General features: G+C 47.0%; 1 protein-coding gene across 5 annotated transcripts in view; it reads right to left on the minus strand.

Moving 5' to 3' along the window:
- Nucleotides 1-7311: 7311 nt before the first annotated feature.
- The window catches only part of FOXRED2 (FAD dependent oxidoreductase domain containing 2), a 39322-nt gene continuing 19067 nt past the window's right edge, over nucleotides 7312-27566 (minus strand). The window contains exons 6-10 of one of the 5 annotated variants that reach the window (XM_038756669.1): nucleotides 25398-25563; nucleotides 24530-24771; nucleotides 21381-21551; nucleotides 11176-11271; nucleotides 7312-8018 (exon numbers count right to left, since the gene is read on the minus strand). In XM_038756669.1, the coding sequence (XP_038612597.1) occupies nucleotides 7675-8018; nucleotides 11176-11271; nucleotides 21381-21551; nucleotides 24530-24771; nucleotides 25398-25563 (1019 nt within the window). In that variant the 3' untranslated portion in view covers nucleotides 7312-7674. Of the gene's footprint in view, nucleotides 8019-11175; nucleotides 11272-15242; nucleotides 15657-16407; nucleotides 16672-21380; nucleotides 21552-22979; nucleotides 23017-24529; nucleotides 24772-25397; nucleotides 25564-27566 lie in introns of those variants that run through there. The other 4 variants (XM_038756672.1, XM_038756671.1, XM_038756670.1 and 1 more) reach the window with 4 other exon arrangements.

Genomic DNA, 27566 nt, shown 5'->3' on the forward strand with positions numbered 1-27566 from the left:
GGAGGGCGTGGCCGTAGAAGGGCGGGCCAATCAGGGGCGGGCCGATCGACGGGCCGCCAATCGGAAGGCGTGGTCGTCGAGGGGCGGGACGATCGAAGAGCAGCCAATAGGAAGGCGTGGCGTCGAGGGGCGGGCCAATCAGGGGGCGTGGTAATCAGGGGGCGGGGCTTGGGAGGTCGTTGCAGCCCGGAGTCTGAGGGGAAGGGTCTTCGTATAGTCTTAGCCCGGGGGTATTTATTGAGCGCTTACTGCGGGCAGAGCGCTCTCATAGTCATTATAATAATGCTAATAATAATAATGTTATTTGTTAAGCACTTACTATGTGCCCAGCACTGTTTTAAGCACTGGGGTAGATACAAGGTAATCAGGTTGTCCCATGTGGAGCTCCCAGTCTTCATCCCCATTTTCCAGATGAGGGAACTGAGGCCCAGAGAAGTGAAATGGCTTGCCCAAGGTCACCCAGCTGACAAGTGGTGGAGCAGGGATTCGAACCCATGACCAAGCTGCGACTTCCCACAACAACTGCCCCAATTCCTCCATCCTCCCGCTCCGGAGCTGCAGCTGCTCGGATCCCCGAGGCCTTCGACGGAAGGGAATTTATTTTATTCTATTTTATTTTATTCTATTTATTTTATTTTGTTAGTATGTTTGGTTTTGTTCTCTGTCTCCCCCTTTTAGACTGTGAGCCCACTGTGGGGTAGGGACTGTCTCCATATGTTGTCAACTTGTACTTCTCAAGAGCTTAGTACAGTGCTCTGCACAGAGTAAGCGCTCAATAAATACGATTGATGATGATGATGATGAAGGGAAACGCTTGGCACGGGACTAAATCGGCCAGGCAGCTGGCACGGAAGGGCACCTCGTCCCAGGAAAGATGAGAAGGGGGTTAAGGATACTCGTGATGGCTCCGCTCTCCCTCATCCGGTTTTCCCATCGTACCTGACCTCAGGTCGGCCTCTTCATCCGCTCCCAAATAATAATACTAATAATAATGGTATTTGTTAAGCACTTACTATGCGCAAAGCACTGTTCTAAGCGCTGGGGGGGATACAAGGTGATCAGGTTGTCCCACGTGGGGCTCACAATCTTAATCCCCATTTTACAGATGAGGGAACTGAGGCCCAGAGAAGTGAAGTGACTTGCCCCAAGTCACCCAGCTGACAAGTGGCGGAGCCGGGATTTGAACCCATGACCTCTGACTCCAAAGCCCGCACTCTTTCCACTGAGCCACGCTGCTTCTCTAGCCACCGGACGGGGCCACCCGGGAAGTTTAGCGGCTACCAGAAGATGCGGGTCCAATTCCGATGAGCCCAATCCGCGGTGCGCCCGTTCCTGCCAAGGACAAGGACATTCCAGGCCCTTCCCACTTTCACTCTCGGTCGTAATCCCGTAGCTTAGTTCTTTCCGGATTCCACCGCTGTTCTTATTCACTGTTCGGATGGCTGGGGTAGATACAACCAAATAATAATAATAATGTTGGTATTCGTTAAGCGCTTACTCTGTGCAAAGCACTGTTCTAAGCGCCGGGGTAGATACAAGGTAATCAGGTTGTCCCACAAGGGGCTCACAGTCTTCATCCCCATTTTCCAGATGAGGGAACTGAGGCCCAGAGAATAATAATAATGTTGATATTTGTTAAGCGCTTACTCTGTGCAAAGCACTGTTCTAAGCGCTGGGGAGGTTACAAGGTGATCAGGTTGTCCCACAAGGGGCTCACAGTCTTCATCCCCATTTTCCAGATGAGGGAACTGAGGCCCAGAGAAGTGAAGTGACTTGCCCAAAGTCACACAGCTGACAAGTCAGGTTGGACACAGTCCACGTCCCACATGGGACTCACAGTCTCCATCCCCATATTCCAGATGAGGGAACTGAGGCCCAGAGAAGTGCAGTGACTTGCCCAAAGTCACACAGCTGACAAGTCAGGTTGGACACAGTCCACGTCCCACATGGGACTCACAGTCTTCATCCCCATTTCCCAGATGAGGGAACTGAGGCACAGAATAGTGAAATGACTTGCCCGAAGTCGCACAGCTGACAATTGGCAGGGCCGGAATTTGAACCCACGACCTCTGATCAGTTGTGTGACTTTGGGCAAGTCTTCTCTGTGCCTCAGTTACCTCAACTGTAAAATGGGGATTAAGGCTGTGAGCCCCACGTGGGGCAACCTGATAATCTTGTTATCTACCCCAGCACTGAGAAATAAGCACTTAACGGATACCATTATTATTATTATTATTATTAATACAAAAACACACAGGGCCATTTCTCATGGCAGATACTCAAATTCATACCCATGCCAATCGAGAGAAGTCTCTTGTACCTGGGCTGTGACAAGGTCTGGATCACCACCAGATCAATGGGTTGTTTTTTTTTTTTTAATGGTATTTGTTAAGTGCTTACTTTACGCCAGGCACTGTACTAAGCACTGGGGTAGATACAACCAAATCAGGTTGGACACAGTCCACGTCCCACAGGGGACTCACAGTAGTAATCCCCATTTACAGATGAGGTAACTGAGGCGCAGAGATGGTTCTTAATCCAAAAAGCATTTGCTCTTACAGATGATACAATTTGTTGGTTGGAAAAATGTCCCTTTTTGAAGTCCTGCAGCAAAAATCTCAGGAGGCAGCAACTAGTAATCCCCATTTACAGATGAGGTAACTGAGGCGCAGAGATGGCTCTTAATCCAAAAAGCATTTGCTCTTACAGATGCAATTTGTTGGTTGGAAAAATGTCCCTTTTTGAAGTCCTGCAGCAAAAATCTCAGTAGGCAGCAACTAGTAATCCCCATTTACAGATGAGGTAACTGAGGCGCAGAGATGGTTCTTAATGCAAAAAGCATTTGCTCTTACAGATGCAATTTGTTGGTTGGAAAAATGTCCCTTTTTGAAGTCCTGCAGCAAAAATCTCAGTAGGCAGCAACTAGTAATCCCCATTTACAGATGAGGTAACTGAGGCGCAGAGATGGTTCTTAATCCAAAAAGCATTTGCTCTTATAGATAGAATTTGTTTAGTACAGTGCTCTGCACACAGTAAGCGCTCGATAAATACGATTGATTGATTGATTGATTGATTGTTGGTTGGAAAAATGTCCCTTTTTGAAGTCCTGCAGCAAAAATCTCAAGAGGCAGCAACTAGTAATCCCCATTTACAGATGAGGGAACTGAGGCGCAGAGATGGTTCTTAATCCAAAAAGCATTTGCTCTTTTATAGATGCAATTTGTTGGTTGGAAAAATGTCCCTTTTTGAAGTCCTGCAGCAAAAATCTCAGGAGGCAGCAACTAGTAATCCCCATTTACAGATGAGGGAACTGAGGCGCAGAGATGGTTCTTAATCCAAAAAGCATTTGCTCTTACAGATGCAATTTGTTGGTTGGAAAAATGTCCCTTTTTGAAGTCCTGCAGCAAAAATCTCAGGAGGCAGCAACTAGTAATCCCCATTTACAGATGAGGTAACTGAGGCGCAGAGATGGTTCTTAATCCAAAAAGCATTTGCTCTTACAGATGCAATTTGTTGGTTGGAAAAATGTCCCTTTTTGAAGTCCTGCAGCAAAAATCTCAGGAGGCAGCAACTAGTAATCCCCATTTACAGATGAGGTAACTGAGGCGCAGAGCTGGTTCTTAATCCAAAAAGCATTTGCTCTTACAGATGCAATTTGTTGGTTGGAAAAATGTCCCTTTTTGAAGTCCTGCAGCAAAAATCTCAGTAGGCAGCAACTAGTAATCCCCATTTACAGATGAGGGAACTGAGGCGCAGAGATGGTTCTTAATCCAAAAAGCATTTGCTCTTATAGATAGAATTTGTTTAGTACAGTGCTCTGCACACAGTAAGCACTCGATAAATACGATTGATTGATTGATTGATTGATTGTTGGTTGGAAAAATGTCCCTTTTTGAAGTCCTGCAGCAAAAATCTCAAGAGGCAGCAACTAGTAATCCCCATTTACAGATGAGGGAACTGAGGCGCAGAGATGGTTCTTAATCCAAAAAGCATTTGCTCTTATAGATAGAATTTGTTTAGTACAGTGCTCTGCACACAGTAAGCGCTCGATAAATACGATTGATTGATTGATTGATTGATTGATGGTTGGAAAAATGTCCCTTTTTGAAGTTCTGCAGCAAAAATCTCAGTAGGCAGCAACTAGTAATCCCCATTTACAGATGAGGTAACTGAGGCGCAGAGATGGTTCTTAACCCAAAAAGCATTTGCTCTTATAGATAGAATTTGTTTAGTACAGTGCTCTGCACACAGTAAGCGCTCGATAAATACGATTGATTGATTGATTGATTGATTGTTGGTTGGAAAAATGTCCCTTTTTGAAGTTCTGCAGCAAAAATCTCAGTAGGCAGCAACTAGTAATCCCCATTTACAGATGAGGTAACTGAGGCGCAGAGCTGGTTCTTAATCCAAAAAGCATTTGCTCTTATAGATAGAATTTGTTTAGTACAGCTCTGCACACAGTAAGTGCTCGATAAATATGATTGATTGATTGATTGATTGTTGGTTGGAAAAATGTCCCTTTTTGAAGTCCTGCAGCAAAAATCTCAGTAGGCAGCAACTCCAATTGAGTTGGATTGAAGCGAAGCAGAACAGAATAATTATCCTTGGGCTCTATTTCATTCATTCATTCATTCGATCGTATTTATTGAGCGCTTACTGTGTGCAGAGCACTGTACTAAGCGCTTGGGAAGTACAAGTTGGCAACATATAGAGACGGTCCCTACCCAACAGTCTAGAAGTCTATTCCTCCTGCTGCTGTTGGTTCACTGTATTCCAAGCAGGCAGCTTTTGATGCCTTCGTTTTGGGGTTGATTACATCATTTTGCGCCCTCCACCTCTCTCCCCTTCTGCATTACCACTTTTCCTCCTGCCTCTGGGATAACCGTATGTGGATGTCCTGCCGGCACGTCACGCTCAATATGTCAATCAATCAATCAATCAATCAATCGTATTTATTGAGTGCTTACTGTGTGCAGAGCACTGTACTAAGCGCTTAGGAAGTACAAGTTGGGAAGTACAAGTACAAGCTGGGAAGTACAAGTTGTCCTAAACCGGACTCATCTTTCTCCTACTTTCTTCCACCTCAAGGCCCTACTGAGAGCTCACCTCCTCCAGGAGGCCTTCCCAGACTGAGCCCCTTCCTTCTTCTCCTCTCGTCCCCCCCATCTTACCTCCTTCCCTTCCCCATAGCACCTGTATAGATGTATATATGTTTGTACATATTTATTACTCTATTTATTTTACTTGTACATATCTATTCTATTTATTTTATTTTGTTAGTATGTTTGGTTTTGTTCTGTCTCCCCCTTCTAGACTGTGAGCCCACTGTTGGGTAGGGACTGTCTCTATATGTTGCCAACTTGGACTTCCCAAGCGCTTAGTCCAGTGCTCTGCACACAGTAAGCGCTCAATAAATATGATTGATTGATTAATTGATTGATTCCACCTAACTTTCCCCATCGGTCAACATCGCCGCCACCCTCCTGCCTCTCAAGCCCATAACTTTGTCGTTATCTTTGACTCTTCCCTCTTTTTCAACCCCTATATTTAGTCTGCCACCAAAACATGTTAGTTCTTCCTTTACGCCATTCCAGAATCTGCCTCTTCCTCTCTATCCAAGCTGCCACCATGCCAATCCAGGCCCTGGTCAATCAATCAATCAATCAATGGTATTTATTGAGCGCTTACTGTGTGCAGAGCGCTGTACTAAGCGCTTGGGAAGTACAAGTTGGCAACACATAGAGACGGTCCCTACCCAACAGTGGGCTCACAGTCATATCCTGGCTTGACTATCACATCGGCTTTTTTTCTGACTTCCCTGCTTCATTAGTTCAATCAATCATATTTATTGAGTGCTTACAGTGTGCAGAGCACTGTAATAATAATAATAATAATAATGATGGTATTTGTTAAGCGCTTACTATCTGCAAAGCACTGTTCTAAGCGCTGGGGGGGATACAAGGTGATCAGGTTGTCCCACGGGGGGGCCTCACAGTTTTAATCCCTATTTTACAGATGAGGTACTGAGGCACAGAGAAGTTAAGTGACTTGCCCAAAGTCACACAGCTGACAATTGGCGGAGCCGGGATTTGAACCCCTGACCTCTGACTCCAAAGCCCGTTCTCTTTCTACTGAGCCACACTGCTTCTCTATACTAAGTGGTTGGGAGAATACAATAAACAGACATATTTCCTACCTTCAACAAGCTTACAGCCTAGAGCTTCCAGTGACTATCCTCTCCAGTCGTTCGTTCATTTATTCAATCATATTTACTGAGCGCTTACTGTGGGCAGAGCACTGTACTAAGCGCTTGGGAAGTACTCTGCCGACCAGACCATTTGTTCGCGATATCACTCTGCCCATAACTCCCTACTTCTCACGAACCTCTCACGGTGGTCCATTCCATACCTCAATCTCATCGTCTATGTTGCCCACTTGGACTTCCCAAGCGCTTACTCCAGTGCTCTGCACACAGTAAGCGTTCAATAAATACGATTGAATGAATCCATCAAAGCGCTTTGAACAGTGCTTGACACCTAGCCAGCTAGTATGTGTCAAACACTGTTTTAAATGCCTGGGGTCGATACAAGTTAGCGTCAAACATTAGGCTAAGCAGTGGGGTAGATACAAGATAATCAGGTCCCACACGGGGCTCGCCGTCTAAATTGGAAGGAGAACAGGGACTGCAACCCCATTTGGCAGATGAGGCAACTGAGGCCCAGAGAAAAGTGAGTTTCCCAAGTTGACGCAGCAGGTTTGGATTAGAACTCGGGTCCTCCGACGCCCGGGCCTGTGCTCTTTCCACCGGGTCAAGCGACTTACAATCGATTGATAACCGTCACGCTTACCCTCCACCGTATACTCCAGGATCTAGAATGGTGCTTAGCAAATAGTAATAATAATAATGGCATTTGTTAAGCACTTACTATGTTCTAAGCGCTGAGGAAGATAGTAAGCGCTTCACAAATACCATCATTATAATGATTATTATTGGGGGGGGTATCCACCTTGTGAAAATGAGAACCACTTTTGGGAAGTCCACCCAAAGCTCAGCTTGGCTTCCTCTGAGGCCTAAATGCACCCAAATGTGAATTCTTGCCTCTATCTATGAAGTGAAACTTTGACTATGTGACTTCTGCTGAGATTCTGATTTAGGCATTTTCAGTTTGAGCCCCAGAGACCCTGTGCTGGGATTCATTTTGAATAAATGGGGGGGAACCTGTCAGAGGCTCTTTTCAGTGGATAATTTGGTGAGAGCCCTCGATTTGGGGTTTCCTGAGGCAAATCAGTGTTGGGTGAATCAGTGGCAAGACGGCGGCTCGACGCTCTTCCTCTTCCTTGCCTCAAGACGTCTCCGTCGCCCGGCATTTTTAATCACGGGGTTGACGGATCGGCACCGAGATGAAACTCTCGGACTTGTGAGTCTCATACATTTCCCCGTCAGCTTCGCTTTGCGGCTGATTAAGTTTCAGCCCGGGACGCCAGATTGAATCAAATGCTCTTTCAGAGTTTGAAATCAGGCGAAACTCTTTCCCCCGTCAGCGCTTTTGACGCGTTTTTTTTTTTTTAATAAGCATCTGCAGAGTAATGATGCAGGCTGTGGCTGATTTCCTAGGGAGGCATCCAACTTGGCTTTTGGGATGAAGTTATAATTGGTCAGATAATGTATTATCCTCAGCCGCTGAATAGAGGCTGATGATGTTGCTGACTCCGGCGCCTCTTTTCATCGCCTGAGTAATTATGCTTCCTGACCAGATCCCAGGAAGGGACTGAGCTAATCATCTCCCCTTCCTTCCACTCGCCTCTTCTGATCCACTCCGCAAAAATCCCTCCCCGTTTGAGTTTCAGAAAGTTTGTCCTGTAGCCGGGATTAGGGAGCTGAGCTTGGGGAACGAGGAGGAGATCGTTGGAGCGGTTGGGTTTTCTGCCGGGGCAGTGGAGAGTGCCCATCGGTCTGTCCCGATCCAGATTCCCGATCTTCGGCGCTCCCCGGCCGGGCCAATGGACGCAACCATTCCCTGCGGTGACACCATTAGTGGGTGAGGAGAGTGGGAGCATTCAGGGATAATAATAATAATAATAATGATGGCATTTGTTAAGCGCTTACCATGTGCAAAGCCAATGGACGCAACCATTTCCTGCGGTGACACCATTAGTGGGTGAGGAGAGTGGGAGCGTTCAGGGATAATAATAATAATAATAATGATGACATTTGTTAAGCGCTTACTATGTGCAAAGCCAACGGACGCAACCATTTCCTGTGGTGACACCATTAGTGGGTGAGGAGAGTGGGAGCGTTCAGGGATAATAATAATAATAATGATGGCATTTGTTAAGCGCTTACTATGTGCAAAGCCAATGGACGCAACCATTTCCTGCGGTGACACCATTAGTGGGTGAGGAGAGTGGGAGCGTTCAGGGATAATAATAATAATAATGATGGCATTTGTTAAGCGCTTACTATGTGCAAAGCACTGTTCTAAGCGCTGGGGGGGATCCAAGGTGATCAGGTTGTCCCCCCTGGGGCTCCCAATCTTAATCCCCATTTTACAGATGAGGGAATGGAGGCTCAGAGAAGTGAAGTGACTTGCCCAAGGTCACACAGCTGACAAGTGGCGGAGTCGGGATTCGAACCCATGAGCTCTGACTCCCAAGCCCGGGCTCTTTCCACTGAGCCACGGATGCTCTCACAAGAGCTTAGAACGGTGCTCAGCGCTTAGAACGGTGCTTTGCACATAGTAAGCGCTTAATAAATGCCATTATTATTATTATTATAGGTTCCTCTTGAGGGACAGTAACGGCGCCCATCTGAGGAACAGGAAATCGTGTGGTGGAGCGGGCACCAACGAATTGAGAGAAAATCCTCCCCAATTCTCCCTCCCTAGACCGCCGCGGTACATGCCGAGAAGAGAGCTTCAAGGTGGGTCTAGTGTTTCCAATTCCCCCTCTCTTCTCTGTACCCAATTTCTCTAAAGAGACTGTGAGCCCGCTGTCGGGTAGGGACCGTCTCTATATGTTGCCAATTTGGACTTCCCAAGCGCTTAGTACAGTGCTCTGCACACAGTAAGCGCTCAATAAATACGATTGATGATGATGATGATGATGTTGGGTAGGGACCATCTCTATATGTTGCCAATTTGGACTTCCCAAGTGCTTAGTACAGTGCTCTGCACCCAGTAAAGCGCTCAATAAATACAATTGAATGAATGAATGAATGTCAGAGGTCCAATTCCTTTTCACCCCGGGCAGGGAGATGAGAGCGGTGACTCTCTGACAGAATAATAATAATGGTATTTGTTAAGCGCTTACTATGTGCAAAGCACTGTTCTAAGCGCTGGGGGGATACAAGGTGATCAGGTTGTCTCACGGGGGGCGCACAGTCTTCATCCCCATTTTACAGATAATAATAATAATAATAATGATGGCATTGATTAAGCGCTTACTATGTGCAAAGCACTGTTCTAAGCGCTGGGGGGATACAAGGTGATCAGGTTGTCTCACGGGGGGCGCACAGTCTTCATCCCCATTTTACAGATAATAATAATAATAATAATGATGGCATTGATTAAGCGCTTACTATGTGCAAAGCACTGTTCTAAGCGCTGGGGAGGTTACAAGGTGATCAGGTTGTCCCACGTGGGGCTCACAGTCTTAATCCCCATTTTACAGATAATAATAATAATAATAATAATAATAATAATGGCATTTATTAAGCGCTTACTATGTGCAAAGCACTGTTCTAAGCGCTGGGGAGGTTACAAGGTGATCAGGTTGTCCCACGGGGGGCTCACAGTCTTAATCCCCATTTTACAGATAATAATAATAATAATAATAATAATGATGGCATTTATTAAACGCTTACTATGTGCAAAGCACTGTTCTAAGCGCTGGGGAGGTTACAAGGTGATCAGGTTGTCCCACGTGGGGCTCACAGTCTTAATCCCCATTTTACAGATAATAATAATAATAATAATGATGGCATTTATTAAGCGCTTACTATGTGCAAAGCACTGTTCTAAGCGCTGGGGAGGTTACAAGGTGATCAGGTTGTCCCACGTGGGGCTCACCGTCTTAATCCCCATTTTACAGGTGAGGGAACTGAGGCCCAGAGAAGCGAAGTGACTTGCCCAAAGTCACACAGCTAAGTGGCGGAGGCGGGATTTGAACCCATGACCTCTGACTCCAAAGCCCGGGCTCTTTCCACCGAGCCACGCTGCTTCTGAGATGTGTTACTTTCATCCTTTTAGACTGTGAGCCCACTGTTGGGTAGGGACTGTCTCTACATGTTGCCAACTTGGACTTCCCAAGCGCTTAGTACAGTGCTCTGCACACAGTAAGCGCTCAATAAATACGATTGATTGGTTGATTGATCCTTTCTGGAGATCGAGTGGGTGGGGGGGATGCGAGGGCGCCTATCTGTAAAATGGGGATTGAGACTGTGAGCCCCACGTGGGATAACCTGATCACCTTGTAACCTCCCCAGTGCTTAGAACAGTGCTTTGCACATAGTAAGCGCTTAATAAATGCCATTATTATTATTATTATTATTATTATCTGTAAAATGGGGATTAAGACTGTGAGCCCCCCGTGGGACAACCTGATCACCTTGTAACCTCCCCAGCGCTTAGAACAAGTGCTTTGCACATAGTAAGCGCTTAATAAATGCCATCATTATTATTATTTTGAGGCCTCACTCGAAGGAAAAGCACCCGAGCGAGGCCCAAAAGAACGTCACCCCCAACTCTGTTGATTGAAAGTATGCGCTCGTTCTCAAAACAAGGACAATTAAGAAGAGTAGCTTGGAAACCAAGGCGCGCTGCCGAAAAAGAGGTGAGGAAATAATGTGGAAAATGCCCATTTCTCCGAAGGAGCGGGGTGATGCCTGACACTGATCCCAAAGGCAGGGGGGATCCTGGGGTCTTCCTCAAGCCGAGTTATGATTTCGGAACATTAGGGAGAAACAGGGAGAGACGGATGAAAAGATAAGTAAGAGAAGCAGCGTGGCTCAGTGGAAAGAGCCCGGGCTTCGGAGTCAGTGGCCGTGGGTTCAAATCCCGGCTCTGCCAATTGTCAGCTGTGTGACCTTGGGCAAGTCACTTAACTTCTCTGGGCCTCAGCGACCTCATCTGCAAAATGGGGGTTAGACTGCCAATTTACGTGCCATTACGGAACTACCTGTGAGGTCACGACCGTTCCAAATGATCCCTACACTTTTCTCTCCCGCGGCGAAGATGGCACCGTTAGGTGGTTCGACACCCGCATCAAGACCGGCTGCACAAACGGAGATTGTGAAGATGTAAGAACAGAGTCCAAATAATGGCGATGGGAATATACGGTCTTAATTTTCTTTTTTTAAAGTAAATTTTTGAGTAAATAGGGTGAGATTTGGTTTTACTTGTCCATCTTTACTATTCTATTTATTTTGTTAATGAGGCCTCCAGGAGGCCTTCCCAGACTGAGCCCCTTCCTTCCTCTCCCCCTCGTCCCCCTCTCCATCCCCCCCGCCTTACCTCCTTCCTTTCCTCACAGCACCTGTATATATGGATATATGTTTGTACATATTTATTACTCTATTTATTTATTTATTTTACTTGTACATATCTATTCATTTTATTTCGTTAGTATGTTTGGTTCTGTTCTCTGTCTCCCCCTTTTAGACAGTGAGCCCACTGTTGGGTAGGGACTGTCTCTACCAACTTGTTGCCAACTTGTACTTCCCAAGCGCTTAGTCCAGTGCTCTGCACAAAGTGAGCGCTCAATAAATACGGTTGATTGATTGATTGATTGACTGTGAGCCCCCCGTGGGACAGCCTGATCACCTTGTATCCCCCCAGTGCTTAGAACAGTGCTTTGCACATAGTAAGCGCTTAATAAATGCCATCATTATTATTATTATTATTATAAGTCGGAGAAGAAGCGTGACCTAGCGGAAAGAGCAGCGGCCTGGGAGTCGGAGGACTCTGACTTCGGCTCCGCCCAATGCCTGCGGCCTGACTTTGGGCAAGTCACTCAGAGAAGCAGCGTGGCTCAGTGGAAAGAGCCCGGGCTTTGGAGTCAGAGGTCATGGGTTCGAATCCCGGCTCCGCCACTTGTCAGCTGGGTGACTTTGGGCAAGTCACTGAACTTAGAGAAGCAGCGTGGCTCAGTGGAAAGAGCCCGGGCTCGGGAGTCGGAGGTCCCGCCTCCGCCACTCGTCTGCTGTGTGAGCTTGGGCAAGTCACTCAACTTCTCTGCGCCTCATTTACCTCATCAGGAAAATGGGGATTGAAAGTGCGAGCCCCATGTGGGACAACCTGATTACCCTGTATCTACCTCAGTGCTTAAAACAGTGCTTGGCACAAAGTAAGCGCTTAACGAATACCATTATTATTATTATTATTATTCTCCGTGCCTCAGTTTTCCTGTTCTCCCTCTTACTTTGACTGTGAGCCCCATGCGGGACAGGGATTGTGTCCAACCTAATTCACTTGTATCTACCTCAGAGAAGCCAGCGTGGCTCAGGGGAAAGAGCCCGGGCTTTGGAGTCAGAGGTCATGGGTTCAAATCCCGGCTCCACCACTTGTCAGCTGGGTGACTTGGGGCAAGTCACTTCACTTCTCTGGGCCTCAGTGACCTCATCTGCAAAATGGGGATTAAGACTGTGAGCCCCACATGGGACAACCTGATCACCTTGTATCCCCCCCAGCGCTTAGAACATTCATTCATTCATTCAATCGTATTTATTGAGCGCTTACTGTGTGCAGAGCACTGGACTAAGCGCTTGGGAAGTCCAAGTTGGCAACATATAGAGACAGTCCCTACCCAACAGCGGTCACAGTCTAGAAGGGGGAATGCCATTATTATTATTATTATTATTATTATTATTATTATTATTATTATCAGTGGCAGAGCAGGGATTAGAACCCACGACCTCTGACTCCCAAGCCTGGGCTCTTTCCGCTAAGCCACGCTGAGGTCCCTGCCCTCAGACAGTTTACCATGTGGTGGATCCCCGTCTCATCATTCTTATAAATACGAAGAGAGTACATATTTATTACTCTATTTATTTATTTTACTTGTACCTATCTATTCTATTTATTTTATTTTGTTAGTATGTTTGGTTTTGTTCTCCGTCTCCCCCTTCTAGACTGTGAGCCCACTGTTGGGTAGGGACCGTCTCTGTATGTTGCCAGCTTGTACTTCCCAAGCGCTTAGTCCAGTGCTCTGCACACAGTAAGCGCTCAATAACTACGATTGATTGATTGATTGAAAGTCACCTCAGGAACAACGGAATCGTGGCTTTATTAAAAACACGTTGCTCTGACAAATTTGAGCGAATCGTTCCGTTGGCAGCGGAGGGAAGGGGGCAGGTGTCCTTTAGATTTCAGTCAGTCACTTGTTATGACAAGTCAGACTTTCATTGGTGAAATTGGATCAAATTGCCTTGGACAAGAGCGCATTCACGTACGTAAGGGACGAAGGGAATAATAATGATGGCATTTGTTAAGCGCTTACTATGTGCAGAGCACTGTTCTAAGCGCCGGGGGGGATACAAGGTAATCAAGTGAGGTAATCTAGACTGTGAGCCCACTGCTGGGTAGGGACCGTCTCTATATGTTGCCAACTTGGACTTCCCAAGTACACAGTAAGCGCTCAATAAATACGATTGATTGATCGATCGATTGATTCAAAGAGGGCAAACGGAGAGGGGCCGCTTTCCAATCGGGGGAACTTCAACACGGGAAACAGGCGCAGGGATGAGCAACCAAAAACCAGCGAAGGAAACGGAGGAATTGAATTACGGGGGAAGGAACTAATTACATACCACTTTGCCGAGGAAAGACTAGCAGAAGGCATGGTAAGGACAGATTCCTGATGTTCGAAAGAGGAGGGTGAGAGGAGAGAACTGCGTAGGATGCCAAAGGAGAAATGGAATGACATGAACAACAGAAAGCAGTTTAGGCTGAAACTCAGGGAATGTTTCCTGGCCAAACGAAGATCAGTCTCACTAAGGAAAGAGATCAGCACACGGTAAGCGCTCAATAAATACGACTGAATGGGATCCCAACATTCATCAAGCGATTAAATCGACTGTATTATGTTGAGGACTTACTGGGTACAGAACACTGTACTAAGCGCTTGGGAGAGTACAATATAACAGAGTTGGCAGACAGTTCCCAGACTGAGCCCCCTCTTTCCTCTCCCCCTCTTTCCCCTCCCCATCCCTCCCGCCTTACCTCCTTCCCCTCCCCACAGCACCCGTATATATATTTGTACAGATTTATTATTCATTCAATCATATTTATTGAGCGCTTACTGTGTGCAGAGCACTGTACTGAGCGCTTGGGAAGTCCAAGTTGGCAACATCTAGAGACGGTCCCTACCCAACAGTGGACCTGCAGTCTAGAAGACTGTTACTCTATTTGTTTTACTTGTACATATTTACTATTCTATTTATTTTATTTTGTTAATATGTTCTGTTTTGTAGTTTGTCTCCCCCTTCTAGACTGCGAGCCCGCTGTTGGGTAGGGACCGTCTCTATATGTTGCCAACTTGGACTTCCCAAGCGCTTAGTCCAGTGCTCTGCACGCAGTAAGCGCTCAATAAATACGATTGACTGACTGAATGAATGAAATTCCCTGCCCACACAGAGCTTACAGTCTAGAGAACCTAAACGTATTTATTCATATCAACGTCAGTCTCCCCCTCTGGACTGTAAGCTCGTTGGAGGAGGGAAATGTGTCTGCCAATATTGCACTGTCCCAAACGCTTACGACGGTGCTTTGCTTTGCACTGTAGTAAGCGCTCAATCAATACGATTGATGGATTGACTGATTGCCCGCTGTTGGGTAGGGACCATCTCTATATGTTGCCAACTTGGACTTCCCAAGCGCTTAGTACAGTGCTCTGCACACAGTAAGCGCTCAATAAATACGATTGAATGAATGAATGGAGAGGCAAGAACAGAAACCATACCACTCTGACGCCCGGGGAAAATAAGCGGATAACTGGTTCGGTCCTTCCGTCTCCTGGTTCCATTAGCCCTGGTCGCTGACTGGCTGTGGTCGGAACAAGATAACAATGATGGTATTTGTTAAGCGCTTACTATGTGCCAAGCACTGTTCTAAGCGCTGGGGGCATACAAGGTGATCACATTGTCCCACGTGGGGCTCACAGTCTTCATCCCCATTTTACAGATGAAGGAACTGAGGCTCAGAGAAGCGAAGTGACTTGCCCAAAGTCACCCAGCTGACAATTGGCGGAGCCGGGATTTGAACCCACGACCTCTGACTCCAAAGCCCGGGCTCTTTCCACTGAGCCGCTTGGAAGTCGAATTGGCGCCCGGGACTGGGGCAGTTCAGCTTCTGGGTGAAGGAGCGTTTCACTTCCGTGAAGGGAAAGGGTCCCCGGCCCTTTCACCGGGAATGCGGTCTTTGGGAAAAGCCACGGCTCACGGGGGCGAGAGGAGAAGAGGGAATTAGGGCAACTTGTGGTTTTGTGCAGATTCGCCCGGGGACAGGTCCGGTTTGGGAAGAGCTGTCCTAGCCCCGTGGAAGCGGTTTTCGGGATCCTCTCTCACTGCGTGTAAACTTTCGCTGGTCCGATCGCCGTCAACTGGCCCCACTGGGTCTTTGGCGGAGGGGAGAGGAAGGGGGTCGGGAGTCCGGCTGGGGGATCTGGGAAAGGGTAACGAGCGGTTAGTCTTCAATCAATCAATCAATCGTATTTATTGAGCGCTTACTGTGTGCAGAGCACTGGACTAAGCGCTTGGGAAGGACAAGTTGGCAACATATAGAGACAGTCCCTACCCAACAGTGGGCTCCCAGTCTAGAAGGGGGAGACAGAGAACAAAACCAAACATACTAACAAAATACAATAAATAGAATAGATCTGTACAAGTAAAATACAGTAATAAGTACGTACAAACATATATACAGGTGCTGTGGGGAAGGGAAGGAGGTAAGGCGGGGGGGATGGAGAGGGAGAGGAAGGAGGGGGCTCAGTGTGGGAAGGCCTCCTGGAAGAGGTGAGCTCTCAGTAGGGCCTTGAAGGGAGGAAGAGAGCCAGCTTGGCGGAGGGGCAGAGGGATTGGGGGCATTCCAGGCCCGGGGGTCGACGGCGGGACAGGCGAGAATGAGGTATGGTGAGGAGATTAGCGGCGGAGGAGCGGAGGGTGCGGGCTGGGCTGGAGAAGGAGAGAAGGGAGGTGAGGTAGGAGGGGGCCAGGGGATGGACAGCCTGGAAGCCCAGGGTGAGGAGTTTCTGCCTGATGCACAGATTGATTGGTAGCCACTGGAGATTTTTGAGGAGGGGAGTAACATGCCCACAGCATTTCTGGACAAAGACAATCCGGGCAGCGGCGTGAAGTATGGATCGAAGTGGGGAGAGACACGGGGATGGGAGATCGGAGAGGAGGCTGATACAGACCCGTTATTCAGAGCTCCTCCTTCGTGCTGGCGAGGGAGGGCGGCGGGGGGCTCGGGGCCTTGGGACCCGCTGGTCCGGGATCAGGGAACCACTGGCTCCCGCCGGCGGGCGGCTGGTCGGGGGTGGCCAAGTCCGGCAGCAGCCCGCTCTCCACCGCGTGGCGACGCAGCCTCTCGTTACCGACGAGCCCCTGCATCCGCAGGTAACCCCGCTGGCAGAAGGGCGGCAGCTTCCGCCGCGTCAGGGCAAACAGGAAACAGGATTCTACCCCCCGCCCCCCAAAAAGAAACCAAAGTAAAGACGCTCAGCTGGGTTAGCGTCTCACGATTCAATCGATCAGTCAATCAATCGTATTTATTGAGCGCTTACTGTGTGCAGGGCACTGGACTAAGCGCTTGGGAAGTACAAGTTGGCAACATATAGAGACGGTCCCTACCCAACAGTGGGCTCACAGTCTAGAAGGGGGAGACAGAGAACAATCAATCAATCAATCGTATTTATTGAGCGCTTACTATGTGCAGAGCACTGGACTAAGCACTTGGGAAGTACAAGTTGGCCACGTATAGAGACAGTCCCTACCCAGCAGTGGGCTCACAGTCTAGAAGGGGGAGACAGAGAACAATCAATCAATCAATCGTATTTATTGAGCGCTTACTATGTGCAGAGCACTGGACTAAGCACTTGGAAAGTCCAAGTTGGCCACATATAGAGACGGTCCCTACCCAACAGTGGGCTCACAGTCAGAGAAAAAAAGGAAAGAAAACTAGCAATCATTGAGCATTTGCTATGGACTTAGGGTAGGCCCAAAGTTATCAAGTCGGACATGGCCATTCATTCATTCAATCGTATTTATTGAGCGCTTACTGGGTGCAGAGCACTGTACTAAGCGCTTATGGTCCCTGCCCCACATGCAGCGCACCCTCTTTTAATAATTCATTCAATCGTACTTATTGAGCGCTTACTGTGTGCAGAGCATGTCTGTCTCCCCCTTCTAGACTGTGAGCCTGCTGTGGGGTAGGGACCGTCTCTATATGTTGCCAACTTGTACTTCCCAAGCGCTTAGTACAGTGCTCTGCACACAGTAAGTGCTCAATAAATGCGATTGAACGAATGAATACATATATGTAAGTGGGGGCTTAACAGGAATGTCCAAAGATTGCTACCAGCCCCGATCCTCTTCTTTCTCACAGTTCAATAATGGGAGTTAAGAATAAAAAATGATAAAATCCTTGCCACCAGGCTGAATGTCTGAAAATAGGCTAGATTTGGGAATTCTAGGCAAAAATCACCTGCGACTTTCCTGACAAATATAGCAATCTGCAGCTGACAATGTTTAGTCCATCTATTCTTGGCCCAAATAAATTTCCAATTACATTTTTAAAAAATTTGCTTACCCTCAGTTATCTGCCAGAGTCAGGCTCTGGAAGATAACTGAGCTCCCCCTTCCTAGACTGTGAGCCCACTGTTGGGTAGGGACCATCTCTATATGTTGCTAACTTGTACTTCCCAAGCGCTTAGTACAGTGCTCTGCACACAGTAAGCGCTCAATAAATACAATTGAATGAATGAATGAATGTTTGTACGTATTTATTACTCTATTTATTTTATTTGTACATGTTTATTCTATTTATTTAATTTTGTTAATATGTAATAATAATAATAATGGCATTTGCTAAGCACTTACTATGTGCAAAGCACTGTTCTAAGCGCTGGGGATGATACAAGGTGATCAGGTTGTCCCACGTGGGGCTCACAGCCTTCATCCCCATTTTCCAGATGAGGTCACTGAGGCCCAGAGAAGTGAAGTGACTTGCCCAAAGTCACACAGCTGACAGGTGGCGGAGCCGGGATTAGAACCCACGACCTCTGACTCCCAAGCCCGGGCTCTTTCCACTGAGCCACGATGCTTCTCTTTTCTCTTCCCCATTTTGCAGATGAGGAACTGAGGTCACCCAGCAGGCCAGGGGCCAGAGAAATGTGAGCCCGCTGTCGGGTAGGGACCATCTCTATATGTTGCCAACTTGTACTTCCCAAGCGCTTAGTACAGTGCTCTGCACACAGTAAGCGCTCAATAAATGCGATTGAATGAATGAATGTATATATGTACGTATTTATTACTCTATTTTATTTGTACATATTTATTCTATTTTATTTTGTCAATATGTTTGGTCTTCTTGTCTGTCTCCCCTTTCTAGACTGTGAGCCCACTGCTGGGTAGGGACCATCTCTATATGTTGCCAACTTGTACTTCCCAAGCGCTTAGTCCAGTGCTCTGCACACAGTAAGCGCTCAATAAATACGATTGAATGAATGAATGAATATATGTTTGTACGTATTTATTACTCTATTTTATTTGTACATATTTATTCTATTTTATTTTGTCAATATGTTTTGTCTTGTTGTCTGTCTCCCCCTTCTAGACTGTGAGCCCGCTGTTGGGTAGGGACCGTCTCTAGATGTTGCCAACTTGTACTTCCCAAGCGCTTAGTCCAGTGCTCTGCACACAGTAAGCGCTCAATAAATACGATTGATTGATTGATTGATTGATTGGACACAGTCCCTGTCCCACATGGGACTCACAGTCTTAATCCCCATTTCACAGATGAGGTCACTGAGGCACAGAGAATTAAGTGACTTATCTGAGGTCACACAGCAGAAAAGGTGGCAGAGTCAGGATTAGACTGTGAGCCCACTGTTGGGTAGGGACCGTCTCTATATGTCGCCAACTTGGACTTCCCAAGCGCTTAGTACAGTGCTCTGCACACAGTAAGTGCTCAGTAAATACGATTGATTGATTAGAACCCAGGTCCTCCTGACTCTGAGGCCCACACTAGGTCTGCTTTTTGTGATCTTTCAAACAACTGAGCCATATCCTCTCCCACATTTCTTTGCACTTATAATACCGTGATGCGGAAATGCTACTGTAAAGAGAGAGAAGCGTCATCTCCGATGGTCGGTGTAGAAGAACAGAGAAGCAGCGTGGCTCGGTGGAAAGAGCCCGGGCTTTGGAGTCAGAGGTCATGGGTTCAAATCCCGCCTCCGCCACTTGTCAGCTGCGGGACTTTGGGCGAGTCACTTCACTTCTCTGGGCCTCAGTTCCCTCATCTGGAAAATGGGGATTAAGACTGTGAGCCTCTCCCCCTCGCCCCCTTCTCCATCTTACCTCCTTCCCTTCCCCACAGCACCTGTATATATGTATATATGTTTGTACAGATTTATTACTCTATTTATTTATTTTACTTGTACATATCTATTCTATTTATTTTATTTTGTTAGTATGTTTGGTTTTGTTCTCTGTCTCCCCCTTCCAATAATAATAATGATGGCATTTGTTACTATGTGCAAAGCACTGTTCTAAGCGCTGGGGGGGGGGGGATAAAATGTGATCAAGTTGTCCCACGTGGGGCTCACAGTCTTAATCCCCATTTTTACAGATGAGGTAACAGAGGTTCAGAGAAGTTAAGTGACTCGCCCAAGGTCACACAGCAGACTTGTGGCGGAGCCGGGATTCGAACCCACGACCTCTGACTCCCAAGCCCGGGCTCTTTCCACTGAGCCACGCTGCTTCTAGACTGTGAGTCCACTGTTGGGTAGGGACCGTCTCTAGATGTTGCCAACTTGTACTTCCCAAGCGCTTAGTCCAGTGCTCTGCACACAGTAAGCGCTCAATAAATACGACTGATTGATTGATTGATTGATTGAGCCCCAAGTGGGACAACCTGATCACCTTGTATCCTCCCCAGCGCTTAGAACAGTGCTTTGCACATAGCAAGCATTCAACAAATGCCATCCTTCATTCATTCATTCATATTTATTAAGCGCTTACTGTGTGCAGAGCACTGTACTAAGCGCTTGGGAAGTACAATTTGGCAACATATAGAGATGGTCTTATTATTATTAACAGGGGTTATTGTTGATGTGGTTACAGGTTAAGTAGTCCATTTTGTATATCTGTTTCGGTATTCCCGGCCCAGTACGATTTCCCGGCTCGCTTTCTTAATCAATCAATCAACTGTATTTATTGAGCGCTTCCTGTGTGCAGAGCACCGTACTAAGCGCCTGGGAAGTACAATTTGGCAACATATAGAGATGGTCTTATTATTATTAACAGGGGTTATTGTTGATGTGGATACAGGTTAAGTAGTCAATTTTGTATAGCTGTTTCGGTATTCCCGGCCCAGTACGATTTCCCAGCTCGCTTTCTTAATCAGTCAATCAATTGTATTTATTGAGCGCTTCCTGTGTGCACAGCACTGTACTAAGCACTTGGGAAGTACAATTTGGCAACATATAGAGATGGTCTTATTATTATTATTAACAGGGGTTATTGTTGATGTGGTTACAGGTTAAGTAGTCAATTTTGCATATCTGTTTCGGTATTCCCGGCCCAGTACGATTTCCCAGCTCGCTTTCTTAATCAGTCAATCAATTGTATTTATTGAGCGCTTCCTGTGTGCACAGCACTGTACTAAGCACTTGGGAAGTACAATTTGGCAACATATAGAGATGGTCTTATTATTATTATTAACAGGGGTTATTGTTGATGTGGTTACAGGTTAAGTAGTCAATTTTGCATATCTGTTTCGGTATTCCCGGCCCAGTACGATTTCCCAGCTCGCTTTCTTAATCAGTCAATCAATTGTATTTATTGAGCGCTTCCTGTGTGCACAGCACTGTACTAAGCACTTGGGAAGTACAATTTGGCAACATATAGAGATGGTCTTATTATTATTATTAACAGGGGTTATTGTTGATGTGGTTACAGGTTAAGTAGTCAATTTTGCATATCTGTTTCGGTATTCCCGGCCCAGTACGATTTCCCGGCTCGCTTTCTCAATCAATCAATCAATCAGTTGTATTTATTGAGCGCTTCCTGTGTGCAGAGCACTGGACTAAGCGCGTTGGGAAGTCCAAGTTCTGAAGACATCCCACCTCCCGTCCCTCCTCCGCCGTCCCGGGGCCCCTCCCGTTACCTGCGTAGAAGCTGCGCAAATCGGTGTCCAAACAGTTCTCCAGGAAGCGCCTGAGGGGGAGGACGTGGGCGTTCGGGGCGGTCCAGTCGGTGAGGAAATCCTCCACAATGTGATGGATGGCCGCCGGCCGTGGGAGGGACCAGTCCTGGGGACGCAGCCTCATCTCCTTCTCTGCGGGGAGACAGAGGCCTCATCGCAGTCACGGCGGCGGGGATGATGATGATGATGACGGCATTTATTAAGCGCTTACTATGTGCCGAGCACTGCTCTAAGCGCTGGGGAGGTTACAAGCTGATCAAGATGAAGACCGTGAGCCCCCCGTGGGACAACCTGATGACCGGCGCTTAGAACCACGTCTCTCTATGTTGCCAACTTGTCCTTCCCAAGCGCTCAGTCCAGTGCTCTGCACACAGTAAGCGCTCAATAAATACGACTGAATGAATGAATGAACGCTCGGCACATAGTAAGGGCTTAACAAATACCGTTATTATTATTAGTAGGTGTGGCCACTTCACTTCTCTGGGCCTCAGTTCCCTCATCTGCAAAATGGGGATGAAGACTGTGAGCCCCCCGTGGGACAGCCTGATGACCAGCACTTAGAACAATGCTCGGCACATAGTAAGAGCTTAACAAATACCATTATTATTATTATTATTATTGACCAGCGCTTAGAACAATACTTGGCACATAGTAAGAGCTTAACAAATACCGTTATTATTATTATTATTATTATTATTGACCAGCACTTAGAACAACGATCGGCACATAGTAAGAGCTTAACAAATACCGTTATTATTATTATTATTGACCAGCGCCTAGAACAACGCTTGGCACATAGTAAGAGCTTAACAAATACCGTTATTATTATTATTATTATTATTAGGTGTGGCCACTTAACGTCTCTGTGCCTCAGTTCCCTCATCTGCAAAATGGGGATGAAGACTGTGAGCCCCCCATGGGACAACCTGATGACCAGCGCTTAGAACAATGCTGGGCACATAGTAAGAGCTTAACAAATACCATTATTATTATTATTATTATTATTGACCAGCACCTAGAACAACACTTGGCACACAGTAAGAGCTTAACAAATACCGTTATTATTATTATTATCATTAGGTGTGGCCACTTAACGTCTCTGTGCCTCAGTTCCCTCATCTGCAAAATGGGGATGAAGACTGTGAGCCCCACGTGGGACAGACTGATGACCAGTGCTTAGAACAACACTCGGCACATAGTAAGAGCTTAACAAATACCGTTATTATTATTATTATTAAATGTGGCCACTTAACTTCTCTGTGCTTCAATTCCCTCATCTGCAAAATGGGGATGAAGACTGTGAGCCCCCCGTGGGACAACCTGATGACCAGCGCTTACAACAACGCTCGGCACATAGTAAGAGCTTAACAAATACCGTTATTATTATTATTATTATTATTATTATTGTGGACCAGCGCTTAGAACAATGCTCAGCACACAGTAAGAGCTTAGCAAATACCGTTATTATTATTATTATTGACCAGCACTTAGAACAATGCTTGGCACATAGTAAGAGCTTAACAAATACCGTTATTATTATTATTATTATTATTATTAAATGTGGCCACTTAACTTCTCTGTGCTTCAGTTCCCTCATCTGCAAAATGGGGATGAAGACTGTGAGCCCCCCGTGGAACAACCTGATGACCAGTGCTTAGAACAACGCTCGGCACATAGTAAGAGCTTAACAAATACCGTTATTATTATTATTATTATTAGGGATTCCCTTTCTCTCCTGGCTAGCGGCATCTCCTGACACGCGCTGCCCTCCGGCTCGCCGGTCAGGGCCGCGGTATCTCTTTTTTGTGCGAAATTTGGGCTCTGTGGGCAGGGTGCCCGTTTACATCATCATCATCATCATCAATCGTATTTATTGAGCGCTTACTGTGTGCAGAGCACTGTACTAAGCGCTTGGGAAGTACAAATTGGCAACATATAGAGACAGTCCCTACCCAACAGTGGGCTCACAGTCTAAAAGGGGGAGACAAAACAGCAAACGGGGCAGCAAACGGCGCCCAGAGCCGGGCCTCCTGACTCTCCCTTGGAGGTTTCCGGCTCAAACGACTCAGTTTTACCAGCTGAGCCCACTGTTGGGTAGGGACCATCTCTAGATGTTGCCAACTTGTACTTCCCAAGCGCTTAGTACAGTGCTCAGCACACAGTAAGCGCTCAATAAATACGATTGATTGATTGATAGATTTGAGGGAATTCCCCCATCAGCTTTACAGGACGCAGGGGTCCTGGGATGCGCCCAGGGGCTTCTAGTTACACGACCCCCCAGGCTCACCTCCTCCAGGAGGCCTTCCCAGACTGAGCCCCTTCCTTCCTCTCCCCCTCGTCCCCCACTCCATCCCCCCATCTTACCTCCTTCCCTTCCCCACAGCACCTGTATATATGTCTATATGTTTGTACATATTTATTACTCTATTTATTTATTTTACTTGTACATATCTATTCTATTTATTTTATTTTGTCAGTATGTTTGGTTTTGTTCTCTGTCTCCCCCTTCTAGACCGTGAGCCCGCTGTTGGGTAGGGACTGTCTCTATATGTTGCCAACTTGGACTTCCCAAGCACTTAGTACAGTGCTCTGCACACAGTAAGCGCTCAATAAATATGATTGATTGATTGATTTGAGGGAATTCTCCCATCAGCTTTACAGGACGCGGGGGTCTTGGGATGCGCCCAGGGGCTTCTAGTTATGCGACCCCCCTGAGCTCACCTCCTCCAGGAGGCCTTCCCAGACTGAGCCCCTTCCTTCCTCTCCCCCTCGTCCCCCTCTCCATCCCCTCCATCTTACCTCCTTCCCTTCCCCACAGCACCTGTATATATGTATATATGTCTGTACATATTTATTACTCTATTTATTTATTTTAGTTGTACATATCTATTCTATTTATTTTATTTTGTCAGTATGTTTGGTTTTGTTCTCTGTCTCCCCCTTCTAGACCGTGAGCCCACTGTTGGGTAGGGACCGTCTCTATATGTTGCCAACTTGGACTTCCCAAGCGCTTAGTCCAGTGCTCTGCACACAGTGAGCGCTCAATAAATATGATTGATTGATTGATTGATTCTTGGGCAAGGTCAAGAGTGGGCCAGAGCCCTGCTCACCAGTTGGGAGGCGCTGGTAATAGTAGATGACGGGATGCAGGAAGTTGGACTGCCAGGCGTCCTCCACATCCCCCACCGCCCGGTTGTAATAGAAGACGTCCTTGTCGGGCCCGGAGAAGTTCCTGCCGTACTCCATGGCGACGACGAACAGCCCGTGCCGCGCCTCCCTCCCGGTGTGCGCTTCCAGCTCGGCCAGCATTCCCACGGGGAACTCTTCCAGGTACTCGAACCCGGTGGCGTTCCTAGGGATCGGGAGCGACACTCATTCATTCACTCATTACACTCAGGCTACTCATTCATTCATTCATTCAGTCGTACTTATTGAGCGCTCACTGTGTGCAGAGAAGTCCAAGTCGGCAACGTCTAGAGACGGTCCCTGCCCAATGGCGGGCTCACAGGCTAGAAGGGGGAGACGGACGACAAAACAAAACACAGCTTATGAATGAATGAACTGTACTTTCTCAGACGCTTAGTACAGTGCTCTGCACACAGTAAGCGCCCAGTAAATACAGCTGGATGAATGAATGCGACGCCTGGCACACGGTATTCACTCATTCAATCGTATTTACGGAGCCCTACCCAACAGCGGGCTCACAGTCTAGAAGGGGCAGGCAGGGAACAAAACCAAACATATTAACAAAAGAAAATAAATTGAATAGATACGTACAAGTAAAATAAATAGAGTAATAGATATGTACAAACATCTACACATATATCCAGGTGCTGGGGGGAGGGGGAGGAGGGGGAGAGGAAGGAGGGGGCTCAGTCTGGAACCAATCAATCAATCAATCGTATTTATTGAGCGCTTACTGGGTGCAGAGCACTGTACTAAGCGCTTGGGAAGTCCAAGTTGGAACCAGCTACTCACCCCTTCAGTAGGATGACGTCCGCCAGCACGCCGAACATCTGGTAGAGGCCCGAGGCCTCATTCACCCTCCGGAGGATGGAGTTGGTCAGCTGGGTGATGGGGTAGCCCGGGGAAGGCCAGAGGACTCCATGATGGCGGTACTCTAGTAGCCGGTGGACGGCCCGGGCTGCCGGGGGGGAAACGAGGGGGAGCAAGCAGAATAATAATAATAATAATAATAACAGTATTTCTTAAGCTCTTACTGTACTAAGCGCTGGAGTGGATCATCATCATCATCGTCAATCGTATTTATTGAGCGCTGACTATGTGCAGAGCACTGTACTAAGCCCTTGGGAAGTACAAATTGGCAACATCTAGAGACAGTCATCATCATCAATCGTATTTATTGAGCGCTATGTGCAGAGCACCGTACTAAGCCCTTGGGAAGTACAAATTGGCAACATCTAGAGACGGTCCCTACCCACCAGTGGGCTCGCAGTCTAAAAAGGGGGAGACAGAGAACAAAACCATACTAACGAAATAAAATAAATAGAATAGACACGTACAAGTAAAATAAATAAATAAATAAATACAAGCAGATTGAGTTGGGTACGGTCCCCGTCCCAAGTGGGGCTCGCACTCTCAATCCCCATTGTACAGATGAGGTAACTGAGGCACAGAAAAATGAACCCAAGTTCACACGGTGGACAACTGGCAGAGCCAGAATCAGAACGCACGACCTTCTGACCCCCAGTCCTGTGCTCTGTCTGCAAGGCCGTGCTGCTTTTCATCAATCGTATTTATTGAGCGCTTACTGTGTGCAGAGCACTGTACTAAGCGCTTTTCAAAGGGAGTGGAAGAAAAAGAAAAGAAGACAACCTTCTTGAAGGAGATGTGACCTTAATAATGCCAACCTGTACTTCCCAAGCGCTTAGTACAGGGCTCTGCACACAGTAAGTGCTCAATAAATATGATTGAATGAATGAATGAATGAATGAACAAACCTGGCCCCCTGAGCTGTGGCCGTTACTGTGGCCCCGGGGGAGACCCCACAATCAATCAGTTGGTCGATCCAGCGGATTTATTGAGCACTTCCTGTATGCAGAGCACTGGACTAAATCCTTGGAAGAGGAGAAGCACTTAGTAATAATAATAATAATAATAATAATGATGGCATTTATTAAGCGCTTACTATGTGCCAAGCACTGTTCTAAGCGCTGGGGAGGTTACAAGGTGATCAGGTTGTCCCACGGGGGGCTCCCAGTCTTCATCCCCATTTTACAGATGAGGGAACTGAGGCCCAGAGAAGTGAAGTGACTCGCCCCAAGTCACCCAGCTGACAATCGGCGGAGCCGGGATTTGAACCCCTGACCACTGACTCCAAAGCCCGGGCTCTTTCCACTGGGCCACGCTGCTTCTCTAGTCCAGTGCTCTGCACACAGTAAGCGCTCAATAAATATGATTGAATGAATGAATAAGCGCTCAATAAATATGACTGACTGAATGAATGAATAAGCATTCAATTAATCCGATTGAATGAATGAATGAGAAGTGTGACAGTGGATAGAGCACAGGCCTGGGATTCTAACCCCGCCTCTGCCACCATTCATTCATTCATTCATTCATTCATTCATCCAGTCGTATTTATTGAGCGCTTACGGTATTCAAAGCACCGTACTAAGCGCTTGGGAGCGTACAACGAACAGACACATTCCCTGCCCACGACGAGCTCACAGCCCAGAGGGGGAAGACAGACGTTAATATACATACGTGTTGTGGGGATGGCGGGGAAGATTTTGACACCTGTCTACATGTCTACATGAGAAGCAGCGTAGCTCAGCGGAAAGAGCCCGGGCTTGGGAGTCAGAGGTCATGGGTTCGAATCCCGGCTCTGCCAATTCAATCAATCGTATTTATTGAGCGCTTACTGCGTGCAGAGCACTGTACTAAGCGCTTGGGAAGTACAAGTTGGCAACACAAGGAAACCAAGGATCTGGGAAAGAGTGACTCTGGACAAAAAAAAAATATTTGTTAATCAATCATCAATCGTATTTATTGAGCGCTTACTGTGTGCAGAGCACTGTACTAAGCGCTTGGGAAGTACAAGTTGGCAACATATAGACGGTCCCTACCCAACAGTGGGCTCAGTCTTTACTATGTTCATTCATTCATTCAATCGTATTTATTGAG

The sequence above is a fragment of the Tachyglossus aculeatus genome, chromosome 14 (assembly GCF_015852505.1).
Source record: "Tachyglossus aculeatus isolate mTacAcu1 chromosome 14, mTacAcu1.pri, whole genome shotgun sequence".
NCBI lineage: Eukaryota > Metazoa > Chordata > Mammalia > Monotremata > Tachyglossidae > Tachyglossus > Tachyglossus aculeatus.